General features: G+C 35.4%; 1 protein-coding gene across 1 annotated transcript; it reads left to right on the top strand.

Annotated features, from left to right (window-relative positions):
• Positions 1-334: 334 nt before the first annotated feature.
• On the top strand, positions 335-19,774 carry LOC127412156 (solute carrier family 2, facilitated glucose transporter member 9-like). The gene is made up of 12 exons (XM_051648289.1): positions 335-474; positions 5,771-5,869; positions 7,194-7,354; positions 8,140-8,264; positions 8,364-8,509; positions 10,608-10,740; positions 10,863-11,050; positions 14,662-14,772; positions 16,063-16,164; positions 16,599-16,674; positions 18,437-18,564; positions 18,759-19,774. The coding sequence occupies exons 1-12, from the start codon at positions 433-435 to the stop codon at positions 19,011-19,013; spliced, it is 1,566 nt and encodes a 521-aa protein (XP_051504249.1). The 5' UTR covers positions 335-432; the 3' UTR covers positions 19,014-19,774.
• The last annotated feature ends 329 nt before the right edge of the window (positions 19,775-20,103 follow it).

The raw sequence follows: 20,103 nt of genomic DNA, 5'->3' as shown, positions 1-20,103 counted from the left end.
CAATAACGCTTGTGTCCTCATATCTCTGCTGCTATTGATAGACCAACCCGTTCATGAATATGGCCTTTTTGTTCCCTGTGCTGTCTTTCTGGAATACACGCTACAAGAGTTTCCATAGTCCATAGACCGCAGTCTTTGTAAATTCACTTAACTAATTGATTTCAGCAGGAATCACGTTGTTGGCTATCATGTGATTGTACAGGCCCATTGTTGTTAAACGACGCTCTCGGAAATGCAGCTATAAGCCCGCGAAGCGCGTGCTCAGGACAGGAGTGAGGACGAGAGGCCGCCTCGCTGTCAATCATTCGATCTGCCCGCTGTCAATCATTGTGACCACGCCCTCACGTCTAAGATGAAGACAGCCAGCATAAACTAAGCTTAACTTAAATCATACTCTTTATCTCAAGAAGTATTGTGTAAGTAAATGAAAACATGGCTGAAGAATTATTAAGTACGTCGCTAGGCAAAACATCGGTAAGTAGACTATTTTCATTACTGAGAGTTTTTGGTAACTCTTTAGATTACAGCCCGCAATTTCGTAAGTACACCGAATTTACAGCGTACCTTTTTGTAATAATAGTGTACCTATACATTACTTACGTGTAGGTATAAGGGAACAATATGCAAAGTTTGGGGAATAAAGGGGTAACAACCTGGAAAATTACAAATAATTTATACTGTAAGTATTTTATAACTAAGGGGTAACTATTCTAATATTACATGGTATGTATGACTTGCTAAACAACAATCTTACGTTTGCGAGCAATTTAGCAAGAACATGCACTGCGTACCTTTTTGTAATAATACATAGGTATTATATTATAATCTATCTATCTATCTATCTATCTCTCTCTCTCTCTCTCTCTCTCTCTCTCTCTCTCTCTCTCTCTCTCTCTCTCTATATATATATATTAAAACTAACTAGGCAAGGCAACTAGGGAAAACAAGGTAAGCAAAATTAGAACTATTGCAAAAAAATAAAATAAATAATAATCTGTAGTTACTGTGTAAATATACCATTATTCCATGCTGTTACAGTGTAAGTCCAACTTGTTAGCCCCTTTTTTCCACGTAGTTACAGGGTAAGTGCAACATTAAACCGTTTTAATTATGCTGGAACAGATAAACCTAGCTTCAGCATTAGCTCTGTGTCACAAAGTTATCAACAAAGAACTGAAGCACAGTAGAAAGACCTTAATTTAACCCAAAAAAAGTTTATAAAAAATATATATGTATCTTTAACAGAACTATAATACATTAAATACCAACAATTTTAAAATAATGACAAGAAACTGTAAAAAGAACAATAAAGAATCAACAATTCAACACAAAAGAACATTGATTTCAATTTCTAAATAAAAACATATAGCAAAAACCTCCATCATGTATCCTGTAATAATAGAATATGTACCCCGTAGTTAAAAAAAATACCTAGTCCTATATGTATAATATAATACGTATTATTGCAAAAAGGTATGCAGTGTATGTTCTTTCTAAATTGCTCCCAAACGTTTGTTGTTTAGCATAGTAGGTCATATACCACGTAATACCTCCATCATGTCAAGTTAAGTCAAGTCAAATCACATTTAATTATATAGCGCTTTATACTATAGGCTACAGATTGTTTCAAAGCAGCTTCACAGTAATAAACAGAAAAAATAACAGTAATGTTTCAAAATGCATCAATTATGAAAAATACTTCAATTTCAGCTATAAAGCAGCTCAAGACGGTAATGTAATTATTCAGCTCAATTCAGTTCAAGTTTTGTGTTCTCAACCGATAGTGTCAATACAGTTAGTTCAATAATATTTTCTGAATATTAATAGTCATTTAAGCCCCCAACGAGCAAGCTTAAGGCGACAATGGCAAGGAACCAAAACTCCATCAGATGACAGTAGTGAAGAAAAAAAAAAGTATGTAGTATGTACCCCATAGTTAAAAAATACCTACAGTAGCCTATATGTGTAGGTACACTATTATTACAAAAAGGTACACTGTGTATGTTCTTGCTTAATTGCTCTCAAAGTAAGATTGTTGTTTAGCATAGTATAAGGTCATATATCACATAATATTAGAATAGTTACCCCTTAGTTATAAAATACTTACCGTATAAATTATTTGTAATTTTCCAGGTTGTTACCCCTTTATTCCCCAAACTTTGCATATTGTTCCCTTATACCTACAAGTACGTACTGTGTAGTTACACTATTAATACAAAAAAGGTACGCTGTAAATTCGGTGTATTTACACTGTAAATTGCGGGCTGTAATCTAAAGCGTTACCGAGTTTTTTTTATTGGGTCTAAGTCTGTTTTGCAACATATTACTTGTTTCGGTCTAATTTTCTTATTCTCTCAAGCTTTGATATCATATATTTGCAATATACAATCTTCTGTAATAGTTTAAAAAGTAAAAGTTTAACCTGTTTAAAATTAGTAGAGTAGTTTATATTGTAGACTGTATATAGCTACGTGGTAACTATAGGCTTTTAATGTTTAATTTCAGTATTGAATTTTGGTAAATAGCTAAAGGTTTTGTAATAGGTTTTAAAAACTTGGGTAATGTAGGGAATATTTGATGTACTGTATTTTCCTTTTGTTTTTCATGCTGTGAAGGAAAAGAATCTGCTTTAATTTGATGTCACAAGATATTTTCTATGCATCTCCCCTCACGTGTAGGCTTAAGCAACTGCATCTGACCACTTATGGGACAAATTAAGTTTTCCACTCATGATCTAAAGCATAATGACCACTGAAGTCTCATGAGAAAAAGCTATTCTCTCCTCCTCTGACCTGAACCGCTGTTTCGACTTTTTGTGTTTTAAGTAGTCTCAAAATAGAATAGAATAGGAAAATCTTAAATTTTTTAAAATAAGGATATATTTTGGGGGAAATGTGTGGTATATATATATATATATATATATATATATATATATATATATATATATATATATATATATATATATATACAGGGTTGGAGAGTAACGGAATACATGTAGCGGGATTACATATTTAAAATACAAAATATAAGTAACTGTATTCTTACTGAAGAGATTACTTTGCATTTTATTGTCATTTGTTTCATTTCATATTTAGTCCTTTCAGATGTAAAACATTTATCCATATAAATGATGCGATCCAAAGTCCATTTGAACAGCAGTGAAACACTTTCTTATGATGTGTTACATTAATACAAGCAGACACAGAAGTACGTTTGAAGTAAGTTTGGGGCCGCAGAAATAGAAATAAACTTTGTGTAAATTGTCAGCTTTACGCTAAGCTAAAATGCTATTTCTAGCCATTTTACATGCACATGTTACCAGGCACAACCATATTTTTTTATCAAGAAAATTCACATTAGATCATAATTAATTTTTTTCTAGTAAGACCTTTGATATTAGGGCAAAAATCTTATTCTTGATAATAATTTTTGCATTGTTTTCCTGTCAAAATATCTAAAGATCCTTAAAACAAGATCAATTTGATTTACCTTGTTTTAGAAACAACACTGCATAAGATATTTAGGTTTTTCAGAGAATGTATTTTTAACATGTGTATTTTGTCTCACTGTACTGGCAGAGTTTTAAATGAACAAGTGAAAAAATCTACCAGTGCTGAAGTAATCCAAATTATTTAGAATATGTTACTGACCTTGAGTAATCTAATAATATAATATAATATATATAGTATTATATTATTAGATTACTAGAATATATTACATACTGTAATATGTGCTTTTTTACAGTCCAGTCCAACACAACCGAATGAACTTATGTACAAATGTAAGCCCATGCCAGTTGTTATTTCTGTGTTGAAAAATATTTTTCTATTTTTTCTATTCTTATTTCTAAGTACATACTCTCAGCAAAATGTAAAAATATATACACTTTAATTGGTACTTTAATTCACCAAAGTGTCATTCAGCTGATCACAAAGTATAGTCAGGACATTACTGATGTAAAAAAACAGCACCATCACTATTTGAAAAAAGTCATTTTTGATCAAATCTAGACAGACCCCATTTCCAGCAGCCATCACTCCAACACCTTATCCTTGAGTAATCATTTGTTTCGTTAAATGAAGCTTAACATTGTCTTTGTTTGTGTTTGTTTTTGAGTTGCCACAGTATGCAATAGACTGGCATGTCTTAAGGTCAATATCAGGTAAAAAATGGCAAAAAAGAAACAGCTTTCTCTAGAAACTTGTCAGTCAATCATTGTTTTGAGGAATGAAGGCTATACAATGCTTGAAATTGCCAAAAAAACTGAAGATTTCATACAAAGGTGTACAATACAGTCATCAAAGACAAAGGACAACTGGCTCTAACAAGGACAGAAAGAGATGTGGAAGGCCAGATGTACAACTAAACAAGAGGATAAGTACATCAGAGTCTCTATTTTGAGAGATAGACGCCTCACATGTCCTCAGCTGACAGCTTCATTGAATTCTACCCGCTCAACACCAGCTTCATGTACAACAGTAAAGAGACCTCCACTCAGGGGTGCAGGCCTTATGGGAAGAATTGCAAAGAAAAAGCCACTTTTGAAACAGAAAAACAAAAAGAAAAGGTTAGAGTGGGCAAAGAGACAGACATTGGACAACAGATAATTGGAAAAGAGTGTTATGGATCTTAAACTCATTGAGCTTTTGTGGAATCAGCTAGACTGTAAAGTGCGTGAGAAGTGCCCGACAAGACAGCCACATCTATGGCAAGTGCTACAGGAAGCGTGGGGTGAAATGTCACCTGAGTATCTGGACAAACTGACAGCTAGAATGCCAAGGATCTGCAAAGCTGTCATTGCTGCACGTGGAGGATTTTTTGATGAGAACTCTGTAGTAGTTTAAGAAGTTCTGAATTTTTTTTTTTTCAAATTGTAATAGTAATTTTTCACATTATTAATGTCCTGACTATATATTGTGATCAGTTGAATGCCACTTTGGTGAATAAAAGTACCAACTTCTTTCCATAAGAGCAAAATCTGTACATTATTCCAAACTTTTGGCCGCCAGTGTATATGTAATTTTTTTTGCATTTCGTTTTATTTTATTTTTTTGTTACAGTATTTATAAGAGAGAGATTGAGGAATAATAAAAAGGTGTGGGCACAACTCCAAAAAAATGGATGAGGTACAGGGGGTTGAATGAGGTCCTAGTCATTAAAGACCCGAAGTATGCCTTTAAAGGTTAAACATATAAACAACAACTTTTTAATGTCTTTTCTGGCTGTTAGATGAGTATAGCAAGCTTTCAAGCAATTCTATGGCATATTAAGAGTTATAAATATTTTTGCTTAGTGTGCATAGAATTTCACTCCATCAGCTTTGAGGGTTCTAAATAGAATGGCAAGACAGTATATCTCATTCACTTTCATATTATTCAACATGGAAGTCCAAACCACCCAGCAGTGTTAGTTATGTGACTGACAGTCAAACACCTTCTTGAATTCAAACTCATCAATTCATGTAAACAGAACCTTAAGTCTTTCTTTCAAGTCACCACTGTATTTAATTTGTTAGTGGCATACACTCTATTTTCACCCTGATCAGCACAGGAATGTTTTATGGAGTTTACAAAAGAAACAAAAAGCTTGACTCTTTCAGATAAGAGCAATCACCATTACACCTTACAGGCCATTGTTTTTTAACCATCACTAGCAGGTAAACTGAACATATAAAATGTTAAATTATAAATGTTACTGTAATGCTATATTTGGATTGTTTGCTTCAAACAAGTACTAATAATCTTCATATTTGCTTGTTGATCTTTAATAGCACCTAACCTCATCTCTGCTGGCAGCTGCTTTCCTCACCTCCTTTGGCAGCTCTATGCTCTATGGGTACAACTTAGCTGTGGTCAACTCTCCTGCTGGGGTAAGTGCTCACTGACACTCATTGACATAATTCAGCAACCCAGTTGGCCTTAACTGCTCATGTAAACTAGTTATCAGTAGATAACCTAACCAACACCTTTCTATTAATCACAAAGTTTCTTAAATGCAACTTTCTTTTGATTGGCCCAGTTGAGAGATACATGTCTAGTTTGACCTTCCTCACAGCAGACTGGGTAAGAGAACAAACATAGTGGCCTGAACAGATGCTCTACTGAGGCAGGATGTCAGGGAATTTCACTTACTTTAACCTGATGCATTCTTGTTGTAGATTGTGATTTCTACAAGCAATTCTAGAATACTGGTTTAAATTAATATTTCATATATTTAATAATAATAATAATATTTAATATCATATTAAAGTATTTTATATATCTATATACAAATATATAATGTTAACCAGAGAGCAAGGAGGTTTGCCCAGCATAATAACCTGGGACATAATGAGAAAGTTTTCCCTAGTTTTCCTAAGACTTTGCCCAGAAACTTGAAGAAACAAAGTGTTGAACCATATTTTCATTTTTTGTAGATGAGTCAGATGTTGTTTGTTCATCTTGGCTTGTCAGGCATTTTGTGCTGCAGTGGTTGCCTCTAGCAGCTCTTCATGTATATAAGTAGGGACCTATTTGCCCTACCCCATTAGCCTGTTAATGATGAAAATATTTAAATTTTCCTGTCTGGTCTCCTGACTGGCTGTTATATACCCTACTTAAGTGGCTTTGTTTTGTGTTGTTTTTCTTAGAACATCATTCTAATGAAGACGATTCAAATAAATAAATCCAAAAATCCTGATTGAAAGTTTATATTTTTTGAAGCAGAAGCTCATTCAATGTTATCAGTGATCTATTTATTTATTTTTTTTGTAAAGTTGGTGGATTTATTTCTGTTGAATCAATTGTTGAGTGAATTGAAAGACTGATATAGATGCCCTTCACCAATAAGACTGTCACCCAGTCTATTAAGGATACTGTGGTTCAACCTAAACTGTAGATACCCTGGAATTTAATTAGACTGTGACCTTAAAGTGCAGAAATAGAGGAAAGAGAGAGAGAAACAGTGTTTATCATGAGACAAAGTCTTGTAAGTCCACGTAGAAAGAGGTGTGCCTAAATGGAAGCTTTGGAACGTGCCTTATAAGCCTTATCATTTAAATTTTTTTAGCAAAGCTTTGTAAAGCCTTAAAGCTGACTTTTTAGTGTCTACATGAATTGAGTTTGACAGTGCCATATTTATTAAAATGCACAAAAATATTTGTTTAATATTTCTCTCTCTCTCTGTCTCTTTCACTGTGTCCTTTTCAATCACAGTACATTAAAGACTTCTATAACCGTACAGTGGTAAGCCGGAATGGAACTGGACTGAACGAGGAGGCCCTGACACTGATGTATTCACTCACTGTTTCTGTGTTTGCGATTGGAGGCCTGATCGGCTCCTTGATGGTGGGCACACTGGTCACCAGATTTGGAAGGTAAGTCAGGGGAAGACCCAGACCCATAACATCTGGCATGGTGCGGTCACTCTGCCAGGAATTCCACTGAGTGTCAAGGCCATCGAGGTAGATTCTTCCTCATCTGTCACCCCACCTGACCTCTCTTACTGCTCTAAATGACATTGCCTTTGCCTTGTAAATGGCCTTGAAACCGCTGACATTTTTGTTCTGTCCACAAGGCACCAAACTTCTTTGTTCTTGTCACGAATGGCCACAACAAGAATTTAAATGTAGTTGTCTATGCGTTTTAGGCTGGGATTGGAGAAATTATTTGAACATCAAAAAAGTTGCACTCTTCAGCTTTCTAAATAATTGTGAGTTGTTCAATGATCATGTTTTTTGTTAGCCGTAGCTTACACTTCTCTTTTGTGCTCTCCAAGGACTCTGGAACTTTTTTCTTGTGTGATCTGAGTGTCTGTGAGTGGCGCCACAAGATTTGACTGCAGACATTTTAAATGCAAATGAAAGATGATGAATCATAACCCTATTTATTGTTCTAATCAATTTCAGGTCCAGCAAAATGTTTTATAGCATTGAAGTGATCATAACGCAGAACATGGTGCAGCCATCTGTAAATCAGGGGGAAAGTTTACAACTTGATAGAACTAATCAAGGAAGGCAGCTATTTCACCCAGCAGCACTGTCATGGAACATCAGTTATCTGGTTTTGATAGTTAAACTCCCAGGTGGCTGGCTATTGAGCATGAATGTCCTAGCTTAATGAGCAGTGCCAGAACAGGACTCCACTGTGTTTGCTTTTGCAGGAAAGGAACAGTGGTCAACTCCACTGTACTGGTGTTCTTGGCGGGATCTCTCATGGGTTTCAGCAGGATCTGTGACTCACCGGAAATGGTCATCTTTGGTCGTTTTGTAACAGGGATACATTCAGGTATGAAAAATAAGCAATTATAAAATTAAAAATGAGTGATTATGGCAAAAATAATAAACCTGAATGTACTGATGTGATCTGCTCATTACCATCTCTCAGGTATCTCTCTCAGCGTAGTGCCTATGTACCTGGGAGAGATCGCTCCTAAGAACCTGAGAGGTTTCCTGGGGCTCATGCCCAGCATTTTCATTTGTGCTGGGGTTTTCTCTGCTCAAATCTTGGGCCTGCATGAACTTTTAGGAAAGGTACAACAAAGACCTTCATTTTAATATTATATTTAAAGGGATAGTTCACCCCAAAATCAAAATTCTTTCTTCATTTACTCACCCTCATGTTGTTCCAAACTTGGATGACTTTATTCAGTGAAACATAAAAGGAGCTGGCAAACTGTTAACCTCAGTCATCATTCACATTTTATTCCACCATCACTGATTTTACATCTGCTTTCTATATAATGAAAGTGAATGATGACTGAAATTAAGTCACATAGGTTATAATGGTTTTGAATGACATGGGGGTTAGTAAATGATGACAGAATTTTTTTTAAGGTGCACTAACTCTTAAACATAATAAAATTACATCTCTTATTTTATTTTCTTAAATAGCTTTTTACACTCGCTTAGCACTTTATTATGAACTCTATAGTTGTAATAAAGTGCCCGACATGGTCTTCTGCTGTTGTAGCCCATCCGCCTCAAGGTTCGACGTGTTGTGCACTTTGAGATGCTATTCTCCTCACCACAATTGTACAGAGTGGTTTTCTGAGTTACCGTAGCCTTTCTGTCAGCTCAAACCAGTCCGCAGAACTGTCCGCAGAACTGCCACTCACCGGATGTTTTTTTGTTTTTGGCACCATTCTGAGTAAACTCTAGAGACTGTTGTGCATGAAAATCCCAGGAGATCAGCAGTTACAGAAATATTCAAACCAGCCCGTGTGGCACCAACAATCATGTCACGGTCGACATCACTGAGATAAAAAATTTTCCCCATTCTGATGGTTGATGTGAACATTAGCTGAAGCTCCTGACCCGTATATACACGATTTTATGCATTGCACTGCTGTCACATGATTGGCTGATTAGTAGGTGTACAGGTGTTCCTAATAAAGTGCTCAGTGAGTGTGTGTGTGTGTGTGTGTGTGTGTGTGTGTGTGTGTATATATATATATATATATATATATATATATATATATATATATATATACAGTATATTTATAAAAAATAAATATACAGCTCTGGAAAAAATTAAGAGACCACTGCAAATTTATCAGTTTCTCTGGACTTACTATTTGTAGGTAAGTGTTTGAGTAATCACCGATCCTCCACCAAATTTCACCGTGGGTGTGAGACAGTGTGGCTTGAAGGCCTCTCCAGGACTCCGTCTAACCATTAGATGACCAGGTGGATGATCGGTGATGATCTGGGGGTGCTTCAGCAAGGCTGGAATCAGGCAGATTTGTCTTTGTGAAGGATGCATGAATCAAGCCACGTACAAGGATATTCTGGAAGAAAATTTGCTTCCTTCTGCTATTACAATGTTCCCCAATGTTCTCCAACTCTGAGGATTGGGTTTTCCAGCAGGACAATGCTCCATGCCACACAGCCTGATCCATGATCAAGGTGTGGATGGAGGACCACCGGATCAAGACCCTGTCATGGCCAGCCCAATCTCCAGACCTGAACCCCATTGAAAACCCCTGGAATGTGATCAAGAGGAAGATAGATGGCCACAAGCCATCAAACAAAGCCGAGCTACTTGAATTTTTGTGTCAGGAGTGGCATAAATTCACCCAACAGACTGGTAGAGAGCATGCCAAGACACATGAAATCTGTGGTTGAAAATCAGGGTTATTCCACTAAATAGTGATTTCTGAACTCTTCCTAAGCTAAAACATTAGTATTGTGTTGTTTAAAAATGAATATGAACTAGTTTTCTTTGCATTATTTGAGGTCTGAAAACACTGCATCTTTTTGTTATTTTGACCAGTTGTCTTTTTCTGCAAATAAATGCTCTAAATGATTTTTATATGATTAAATGTTGTCAGTACTTTATAGAATAAAACAAAAATTTTCATTTTACTCAAACACATACCTATAAATAGTAAATCCCGAGAAACTGATTATCTTGCAGTGGTGTCTAATTTTTTTCTAGAGCTGTATATTTATATACTGTATCTATCTATCTATCTATCTATCTATCTATCTATCTATCTGTCTATATATATATAATAGTATAATATACTTAAAAAGCTTGTGCAACTTACATAGCTTGTTCAAAGCTGGTTGATGTGAATGTATTGAGTTCTGGCCAGTCTCAATCTGTTTGTTCTACTTTGATTGGCAGGAGGAGCACTGGCCCCTGTTCCTCTCCCTTGTGGTGTTCCCCACATTTGTCCAGCTGATGCTGTTGCCGTGGTTTCCAGAAAGTCCACGCTACCTGTTGATTGAGAAGCACAATGTTCATGCCACTATCACTGGTGAGAGAACCACTTGGGGAATCACTTTTTAACCACAAACAACAATTCTACTCTGCTTTTGTCACAATATTATAGTATATAATAAAGATGGACTTCAGCTTGTGTTCTGTGTGTTGGTGCAGCTCTGAAATGGTACAGGGCCAAATGTAACATCCAGGAAGAGATAGAGGAGATGCAAGAGGAGCAACGATCTCTGTCCTCAGTGGAGACAGTGTCTGTCTGGCAACTGCTACTGGACCACACTGTTCGCTGGCAGGTTCTCTCCGTGGTGGTCATCAACATCGGCATGCAACTGTCTGGCATTGATGCGGTAAGATACAGAGTTGACCACACTAACTATTTGCTTACATTATCTGCTTGTGCTTTTCAAAACAATGATCATTACTATTCTTAAATATATGCTGTACATTTGTAAATTTAAACAATATAAAATTTAAGGGGTTCATGACATAAAAATGTTTCTTGATGTTTTGACATGTCACAGGTCATTGTACTATAAAAACATATTGTAAGTTTCAGAACTCAAAACTTCCTCCTCAATTCAAAAAGAGCATTTGTTTAAAACAAGCTGCAAAAACGGCTAGTTAGGATTTCCCCTACTTTGTGATGTCACATGGATGAATACATCAGCCCATGACTGCCTCTACAGCAAGACATCAACGCCTACTTTTACATGATTGCATGCCCACTGGTGCTAAGTCAGAAAGGTGAAGAGGAGAGAACAAGACATATGGGCCTACCATTCCTCAACACTAAAGGGGACTTACACAGGACACCTTCTTGTGCCCATCTGGACTATTTTAAATGTTTTTGTTTTTTTTACATAAACATACAATAGGCGAACTGCTTCAACTGCTTTGTGCCACTTTTTAAAGACACGGTTTGAAGTTATAACTCTTAAAAGGAGACACTTATTCTTCGTCTTGCTGCTTTGAGTGTAAACGCGTCATGGACGTGTTTTTGCACCCATATTTTTAATTGTTGGTCCATGTAAACGTGCACTAGATAGGACATCTTTGACCATTTTGTTGCATTTCCGGCTATGTGTGCCACGTTTTAAGAGCGCTAAAAGCTCAACTTTTAAAAACGCATCTGTTCTGCTCCATTACATTGCTGCCGCTGACTGGGAGAAGCGCAGCTCGTCCAGAGTAAGCAGATGATGGAAGATGTGAGATGTTGTGGCTGTGAAGACCAGAATCTCTGCTTTGGCCTCTGATGCCAACATCAGGAAATAGTGACTGAAGTTTAACAAAATTCCTGATCGCATCTTTGCAGGATGATACAGTATGTGTGTGCTTCACGTTTCACCACGCATTGGATAATGTTTGAGCGTCACATTTTACTGTGGATCATATTATGTGTTCAGCACATTTCAGATCGGATTTTATGTGTTCAGCTCATTTAGGCGTGTATTATATGTGTTTTTGGCTCATATCAGCATGACTTTCTTGTGAACAAGTCACAATATGATTCAAGCTTTGCAAAGGAACTGTTATTGAAAGATGGGTCAGTTAAAAACACTATTGAACCCAAGTTCAAAAAAGTATATGAAAAACATTTCAGAACCTTCAAGAGGTCTCTTTCCTTTCATTCTTCTTTTCTCTTTGCTATTCTCATGCTTCATGTCAATGATTATTTGTTTTGTCTATGGTGTTCTCAGATTATTTGACATGTCCTTGGTATGTTTTCCTTTTTATTTTCTGAATTTTGCTATTTATTAATTGATTATTTGTCACATCCTTGTTATGTTTTCCTTTTGGTTATTGTCTGAGTTTTGTTATTCATTCATTTGTTTTGTTTGTTTTGCTTTTGCTTTCATATTTCTTTGTCTTTGTAAAGCGACCCTGAGTGCTAGAAAGGCTATATACTGTATATATATATAAACATATTATTATTATTAATGGTAAAATGACAGCCTCAGTCACCACTCACTTTCATTGTATGGAAAGAAGATGCCATGAAAGTGAATGGTGACTTTTGTATTATAGATAAGGTCATACGATTTTGGAACAACATGAGGGTGAGTACAAAGAATTTTCATTTTTGTTGAATTATCCTTTTTAAGTATTTAGAATCTAAAACCTTATATTCAGAAGATTTATTTAAATGTCAAATAAAACAGCAGAAAATCACGATTGAGCCGAACCTGTGCAGCAAAACAGTGACGATGGGCCTGAATTTAAAGTGTCTAAAGAGCTCTTTTTTATTTATTCTTCAGGAAAGTGGATAACCTTCCTGAAATATTTAGTTTAAATGCAGATTACTTGTTCAGATGATTAAGAGGACAGAGCTGACAGAAACCTCATTCTTTACCCAACAGAGCTTAATGAATTAAACCTTTTATCAGGAATATTTTAATGGAATCGTTTTTTCACAGATTGTAAAAAGAACATTAGTGATTTTTTTGGTCAGTATATGAAATAAAATGTTTAAGGCTTTTTTGATAGTAGTCTTTGACAATAGATTAATTGTAGTTTTGAATTAGAGAATTGTACCTTTATCTAAAATAGCCGTGTTTTGTCAGCTGATATCATCCCGTTGAACTTGCCACTGTGGTTCTCTTTTATGTGTGTATCTGTTTTATAATTAGAATTAGAGCTGTGAATTCAAATTCTGATGTATCTCAGCAAAAAATTATCTATAGTGGCTACTAAAGATCTGCTAAAAAGATTTACGTAAGACAACACATTAGAAAGGCTCCCAAAAGAACTATGCAATTTTACTAGTGAGACATACTGTAAAATTCTTAGATGCATCTCTAAAAACCTTGAATTTAAGGTACATCTCTGAATTTAAACCTGGAAATAAATTCTTTAAATTGTAATGATGATAAAGACAGAAAGATAGCTCAATGCCAGAGTTTATCCTGTCTAATTTGCACTGCCCCACAAACATAACCAGCAAAGAGCCATTATTCAAGCATATTCAAGCATATTCATTTCAAAACATTTTTCCACTGCTTCTCAAACAAAAAAGATACTGAAAAAAAACTACAAGATGTGTCGCAATGGTCAAAGACATCCATCTAGACTCTAGCGAATATTTACATAATATCAGCACAGACCAACAATGCATCCTGTGTACAGCCCCTTAGTTTGTACTAGCAGCAGTAGCAGTCAGCAGTTTTATCCTCAGTGTTTTCTTTGTGGTGCTTGTCTTCTCCATATACAACTGCTGACTTCTTTCATGAGATTTTGACTGTATGTATCCCATTTCAAGTCAGAAACGTCCAGATTTTTATGTTGTGTGTGTGAGGTTATTATAAAATAAACTGACAGTTCAGACTTACTGGGCACACAATAATATTTCAGCTTAGGTTTTTGGTTGATTCTTTGTCTTATCTGTTTACAAAGTTTCATCACCTTGAAAACTGAGTAAAGCTGAGGACTCTTTGCAAATTCATAGTAACATTAATTCTGCAAATGATAGTTATATCCTGTCATAGTCTGTGAGCAGCTGATGTCAAATCAAAGAAGGACTTTCCAGGTTTGCCCTATGGAGATTTGAGATCAAATTTGAATATTAAATGACATTGTCTATAAGACTCTTAGGAAGCAGGTGACCATGTGTGTGTGTGTGTGTGTGTGTGTGTGTGTGTGTGTGTGTGTGTGTGTGTGTGTGTGTGTGAGTCAGTGTAAATGGGGCTGACAGGTGGTGAGTGTTGGCTGACTTCAGCATGAGCAGCAGGAGAGAGGCAGGCCGTGTGAGTCCTCTTCACTCCCAGCAGCTCTCAAACCGTCTGTGTTCTCTCTGATTACCCCCTGCCTTACCTCACACACAGCCCTCTAGCTCTCAAATTGAATCTGAAGTGTTGTACACCGTAACTGCTAGGATTCATGATATGCCACCTGTACAAGCCAAAATCACTTCCAGTGTCTCTCCCCTTTTTCTCACACTTGTCTCTATCTCCTCTTTTTCCAGATCTGGTTTTACACCAACAACATCTTTGAGAATGCCGGAATTCCAGTCCCTGAGATCCAGTACACCACTGTAGGAACTGGAGCTATAGAGATTGTTGCAGGCCTTATAGGGGTGAGTTTTCTTATTCAACCAATGCTTTCAGAAAATTTCACCAAAAAAAGGCCTGTTATCACTGTTTTTATCTAGTGTTTACAGGAGCCTGTTAAAGGTTGTCTATTTCAGTTATTGATAGGGGGATTCTTTATTTTATTTTGACCAATATTCACTATTTTCTACGTACTTAATCAGTTATCAGTTCTATAATATCATGTCTGCCTATTTTTGTGTCTCTAAAGAATAGCACCCAACAAAGGCATTACAGTACTGTGTGTTCAAAAGAAACAACAGTGTTCACAGGTAAATTAGTTAATATTTTAATGTGCTTGAAACAATTAATCAATTTACAACAGCTATTCAAGTGAGATGTGTTACAAAAATGCTTGGCACATAGCTAAATAAACAAAATTATTATTGTTGTTGTTGTTAAAATATTCATAACAAACATTTTTTTTTCTTTTTTTTTTTTTTGTAGTACAATAATTATTTAGTTATCATTGGGTCAAACAGCAGAAACAAAATAATAAAAAACTGTTCTGCATTTTGGCTATCAAACACGAATAATCAGTGCATTGGTATCTGTCATAAATAAACAATCATTCAAACTCTAGTAAATGTCTATTTGTTAAGTGACATTTTTAGAGAGTATTACTTTACTGGAGTTGAGAATATTAGGGGCAAGGAAGAACATCTCGGCCTTTCCATCCCTTCACCTCTCAGTCATTTTCATTTTTCTTTTCCCTCAATCTTCCCCAGCTCATGTTATGTATTTTTCTGCTGTGACACTCATAAAAAACACTGGATGAGATGAGCATTAGAGAGATTGATGTGTCTTGTTTTACCGACTCCATCCTTGGGTCACATTTCAGAGCTGTAATGAAGGCCAGACACAGTCTCTCTCCTCCCAGTTGCGTCGCTTAGCCAGGATTTAGTGATGCACCAGCAGCAACCGGAGAAGAAGAGGCACGCTTTTAGTCAGAAGAACTCATTGCTGTCAGTGTCAATTGGTCTTCACTTGGGAGGCGAATGGCACACGGGAGGAAGGCTAGAGATTGGTTATAAAATTACAGCTATTCATTCTTATGTCAGCTGCACCCGCCTTTAAGTCAACAGCACACAGCTTTAGCTCTCAATTTTAGCAGCACTTAATGAAAAAACACAGCTCCACTTTTACGCTTCCACGATATTTGCTTTTAAAACAAGTATCAAAAGCCATCCTTTCAGTTCAGTGGTTACTTATTAATTTGATAAGATAAAAAATGAAGTGTGCATTATATCTATGTTACACCTATGTTTCTTCTACAGTGTTTCACCATTGAGCGGCTGGGGCGCAGACCATTGATAATTGGGGGTTTTGGTGTCATGGGAATGTGTTGTGCTGGGATAACCCTATCTCTTATTCTTCAAGTAAGTGAAATAAAGCTAAACTCAACTCTGAATTTTAATAATTACACTGGCCATTGAAATAACTGTTGGCTACATTTGTTGGACAACTGAGAGGTTTTCTTTTTTTCAGTTTTTGTTCTTGTTGCTTTTTTTTTTTTTTTCTTTTTTTGTTAAAAATTCAACCTTGCTTGCAAGCCATAGAGATATATGATTTGTGAGCTAATCATTCTTTTGAGTCAGTTCCTTTCAAGGAATTGGTCTAAATAGTTCACATAACTGAGTGACTCATTAGTGAATCGGACTGAATTTAAATTAGTTCTAAAAATCCCTTCCTAGATATCCATATCCAATAATTAAAAACAACTGGAATGGTCATAGAAAAGTCACAGAGACTGATTGGTCAAAAAGCGTGTGATCCCTGAATGAGTAATAATGCTTTTTTCACCTTTACTCAGACACATGTGCCTTTCATGAAATATGTGAGTGTGGGGTGTGTGGTTGGGATCATCGCTGGATTCTGTATAGGGCCAGGTAAACTCTCTGCTTTTCTCACTCTCTCTTCCTCACTTAATCTGTTTATTAAACTGATCTACATGGCTACATCACGTTTAGTCGTGCTCAGATACATTGCCTGATTGGAGAGTAGTTCTCTGCTCTTTGACCCTGAATTCCCAGATGACGTCTTCAAATAGTGAAATAGCGACACCTGGGGGTAGAATTTTAAACTGTTTAGTTTAATATTTGTTTGAGCTTGATAACTGTGGTTAGACTATTTGATACAAACATTTAAAAAGAAATGCATATTATTTCATTTAAATTAAAATGTTCATATTTGATGGGTCCATATTCATATGTTAAAAATAATTCAAAGGCTCTCAAACTTTCAGAGAAAAATGGTGATAGGTTTTAAAAATACTTATTCATGTTAAGATACACATTTTGAAGTACATAATAAATGTGCAGATTACATTAGGATTAATATATGGTAATAAGTATGTTTCTATTCATGCGATTCATGATTATTCCTTTAATAGAATTAAGCAACACTATATTTTGCATCTAACATATATTTAATCCATGAAATAATATATCCATAATATATTATTACTTATTAATACTTTATAATATTTCTAAATAATGTTTTATTTTCATAATAATATGCAAAACTAGCTTTAATATAATGTAATTTTTTTCACCTATTTTTTAATTTTTATTTTTTTAAAATTTTTTTATAATTACAAGCACACAGACTGGTTAGACTGTACCAATGTAGATTACTAGATTATTGTTTTATACAAAAATATAGTATAGTAAAATATTTTTGTGGTGTAATTTTTAGACTATGAGCTAATTCTTAGATTGAGCAAGTTACAGGGTACAGATATCTTGCATATTGAGCTGCTACATCTTGACTGAAGTACTTTATATTGATATATTGATAATAACTTCACATTGTTGAAGAAGAGAAGATATTGTTTATCAGTTTTAAAGAGTTTCAAAGATCAAAGTTTCAAAGTGCATACTTTGTTCTGTTGGTACTACACAAGCATCAGACTCATAGTTTATTCACACAATAAGAGCAGAGAGGAGTAGCTCTGCCACAGTGATGAATGAGACTACAAGTGCTTTACTGAGTTGATGCATTATCCAACCCCACTCCAAAATCTATAATTCATTCTCAGGCCCCAGTCTCAATCGGTGTAATTACGTCTTTAATTAGGATTTTTTATGGCTCATTGTTCATAAACAATGATGAATATGGCTTTTTAAGACAAAATCCTGCATGAACAATGAATTACAAGCAGAGTTCCTTATCAATTTAACTGCAGCACGCCTTCTGCTGCAATTATCATGCACAAATAATGAAGCCATCGCTTGGCTTGTTCCTGAATTCATTACATTTGAAATAACACCTTGTGCCTCCTTATTTTTCACTTGTAACCAAAAGGGATTAGAATTTAAGCAGTGGAACAATCTCTGCTTCCTGCATATCGAGATAATGAGCTCTTTATAAAGCTAGTTTATTATTCGTCTCCCACCAAGAACTGTTGCACTACAGAAGAGCAGTACATACATGCATGTATTTAAAATGGTTGTACATTTATGTGTTCATAATTATGCATTTATATTACACCTTTTATTAGGCTGTTGTGGAAAAAAATATGATAGCAGTATGGTTTCACAGCACTGTCTCTATGAGTTATAGTCCTCAAATAGCCCTAACAGCGAGCACAAGATAAATAAAGATGATATCATAATATACCATTTGTATGGATGTGTATTTCTTTTCCAGCGGGTGTTCCATTCTTGATCACAGCAGAGCTCTTCAAGCAATCTCATCGTCCAGCTGCATACACTGTGGGAGGGTCTCTTAACTGGATGTCTAACTTCACTATCGGCTTCATCTTTCCTTTCCTACAGGTATCGTATCATTTTAACGCAGTTAAGTCTGATCCGGTTAACTTAAAGGTAAAGGTAAAGCAAAATGTGAGAGTTTTTAGGTTGCCTTACACATTTAAAAAAACATTTGTCAAAATAAAGCATTGCGAAATTCAATAATCTTCATTTAATTTAACTATTTAAAAAAACTTATTTTGTGTTCTGTTGTATTACAGAAGTCTGCTGGGTCATATTGCTATCTGGTATTCTGTAGCGTGTGTTTAGCAGTGGCCATCTACGTCTTCTTTGTTATTCCTGAGACAAAAAATAAGACGTTTGTAGAGATTAGTCAGATGTTTGCTACTAAAGAAGCTGTGGAAGAGAGCCAGGCCCTTGGTCCCCTAGACCAGCTCAAACTGAAGAAAATGAATGGATATGGCACGCTTGAGAATGGTTCTCTTGAATTTGACAGCTCATCCTCCTGTCCTTGATCTTCAATGAAAAGCCACATAGCACCTTTGGAAGATTTAGAAATTAAATCAAATGGCTGAATCACATAGGTTTTTATCGATACGTTAAATGTCTGAAAGAATAGCTAAATATCCTGCACAATGGCCAAAAAGACTGCAAAAAGGTTTGTTCCTTCCACAAGGTTGAGACTTATAACAAAAGTGTGCTCTGTTATGCACAATACTTGTGCTGCAATTTGTTTGTGAGATGGTGCTTGGAACATCTAGAGCTTTTAGAGAATGTTAGATACTTTGTACGTTAGGACAATGCCATAAACATGTAATTTATATTGGTTTTTGAGAACTTAGTGACATGTTTTTAAATTGCAAACTATATTTTTAGACTATTTATCATGTTTGTGTTATGAGAAATTATTTCATGAATATAGGCCTTAAATAGTCATCCATGTTGTTGAGTTTATAAAGTGATATATATTTACGTTTATCTTTTGTACACATTATTTTAAGCTTTAAAACTTTATTTACATTGAATCATGTAGTAATGCTCAGGTGTGTACCATATGTGTGTACCAATCAGATTGTAAAGGTACTTCACATATCCTGTGTTTTTTTTTTCTGAAATTGTATTGTTTTATTTACAAACGTTTTAAACAGTCCTACAGCTGTAAATTTGTGGTCGACTGCAAGACTTTCAAATATGTACAACACCATCTCATATATATGAGTTTCAATGTAATTTATATGTGAAATGTGATCACACAAAACCCAGAGGTTATATAATATACGACTATATTAGACTTCACAAGTACTAATTATTATTATTATTATTATTATTTTTTTTTTTTTTTAGAGTATTCAAAACTTTATAACACACCCTATAAAAGTGTTGTAGATGAGTCTGTGGTAATCCATTTATTGAGAACATCAGGGGGCGGAGTGATAAAAGCTTACAAAGCAGGATCTGGGTACAGACACCATTGGTTTCTGCCAAAGTCAGAGCAGAGCTTCATTAACTCACTGAAGAGGCAGATTTAATGCTTAATTAAAGAAAAAGAGTCTCTCACCTTCCCCTATGGATGCCAAACATCTTTATAACAATACATATTCTGAT

This window comes from Myxocyprinus asiaticus, chromosome 21 (assembly GCF_019703515.2).
Source record: "Myxocyprinus asiaticus isolate MX2 ecotype Aquarium Trade chromosome 21, UBuf_Myxa_2, whole genome shotgun sequence".
Taxonomy (NCBI): Eukaryota; Metazoa; Chordata; class Actinopteri; order Cypriniformes; family Catostomidae; genus Myxocyprinus; species Myxocyprinus asiaticus.
This window is presented reverse-complemented; position numbering and strand designations above follow the sequence as displayed.

Coding starts and splice junctions, on each gene's coding strand:
- LOC127412156 (XM_051648289.1), top strand. CDS start 433: ATGGCTGAAGAATTATTAAGTACGTCGCTAGGCAAAACATCG. Junction 8,265..8,363: donor TGTAACAGGGATACATTCAG/GTATGAAAAATA, acceptor ACCATCTCTCAG/GTATCTCTCTCAGCGTAGTG. Junction 8,510..10,607: donor TGCATGAACTTTTAGGAAAG/GTACAACAAAGA, acceptor TTTGATTGGCAG/GAGGAGCACTGGCCCCTGTT.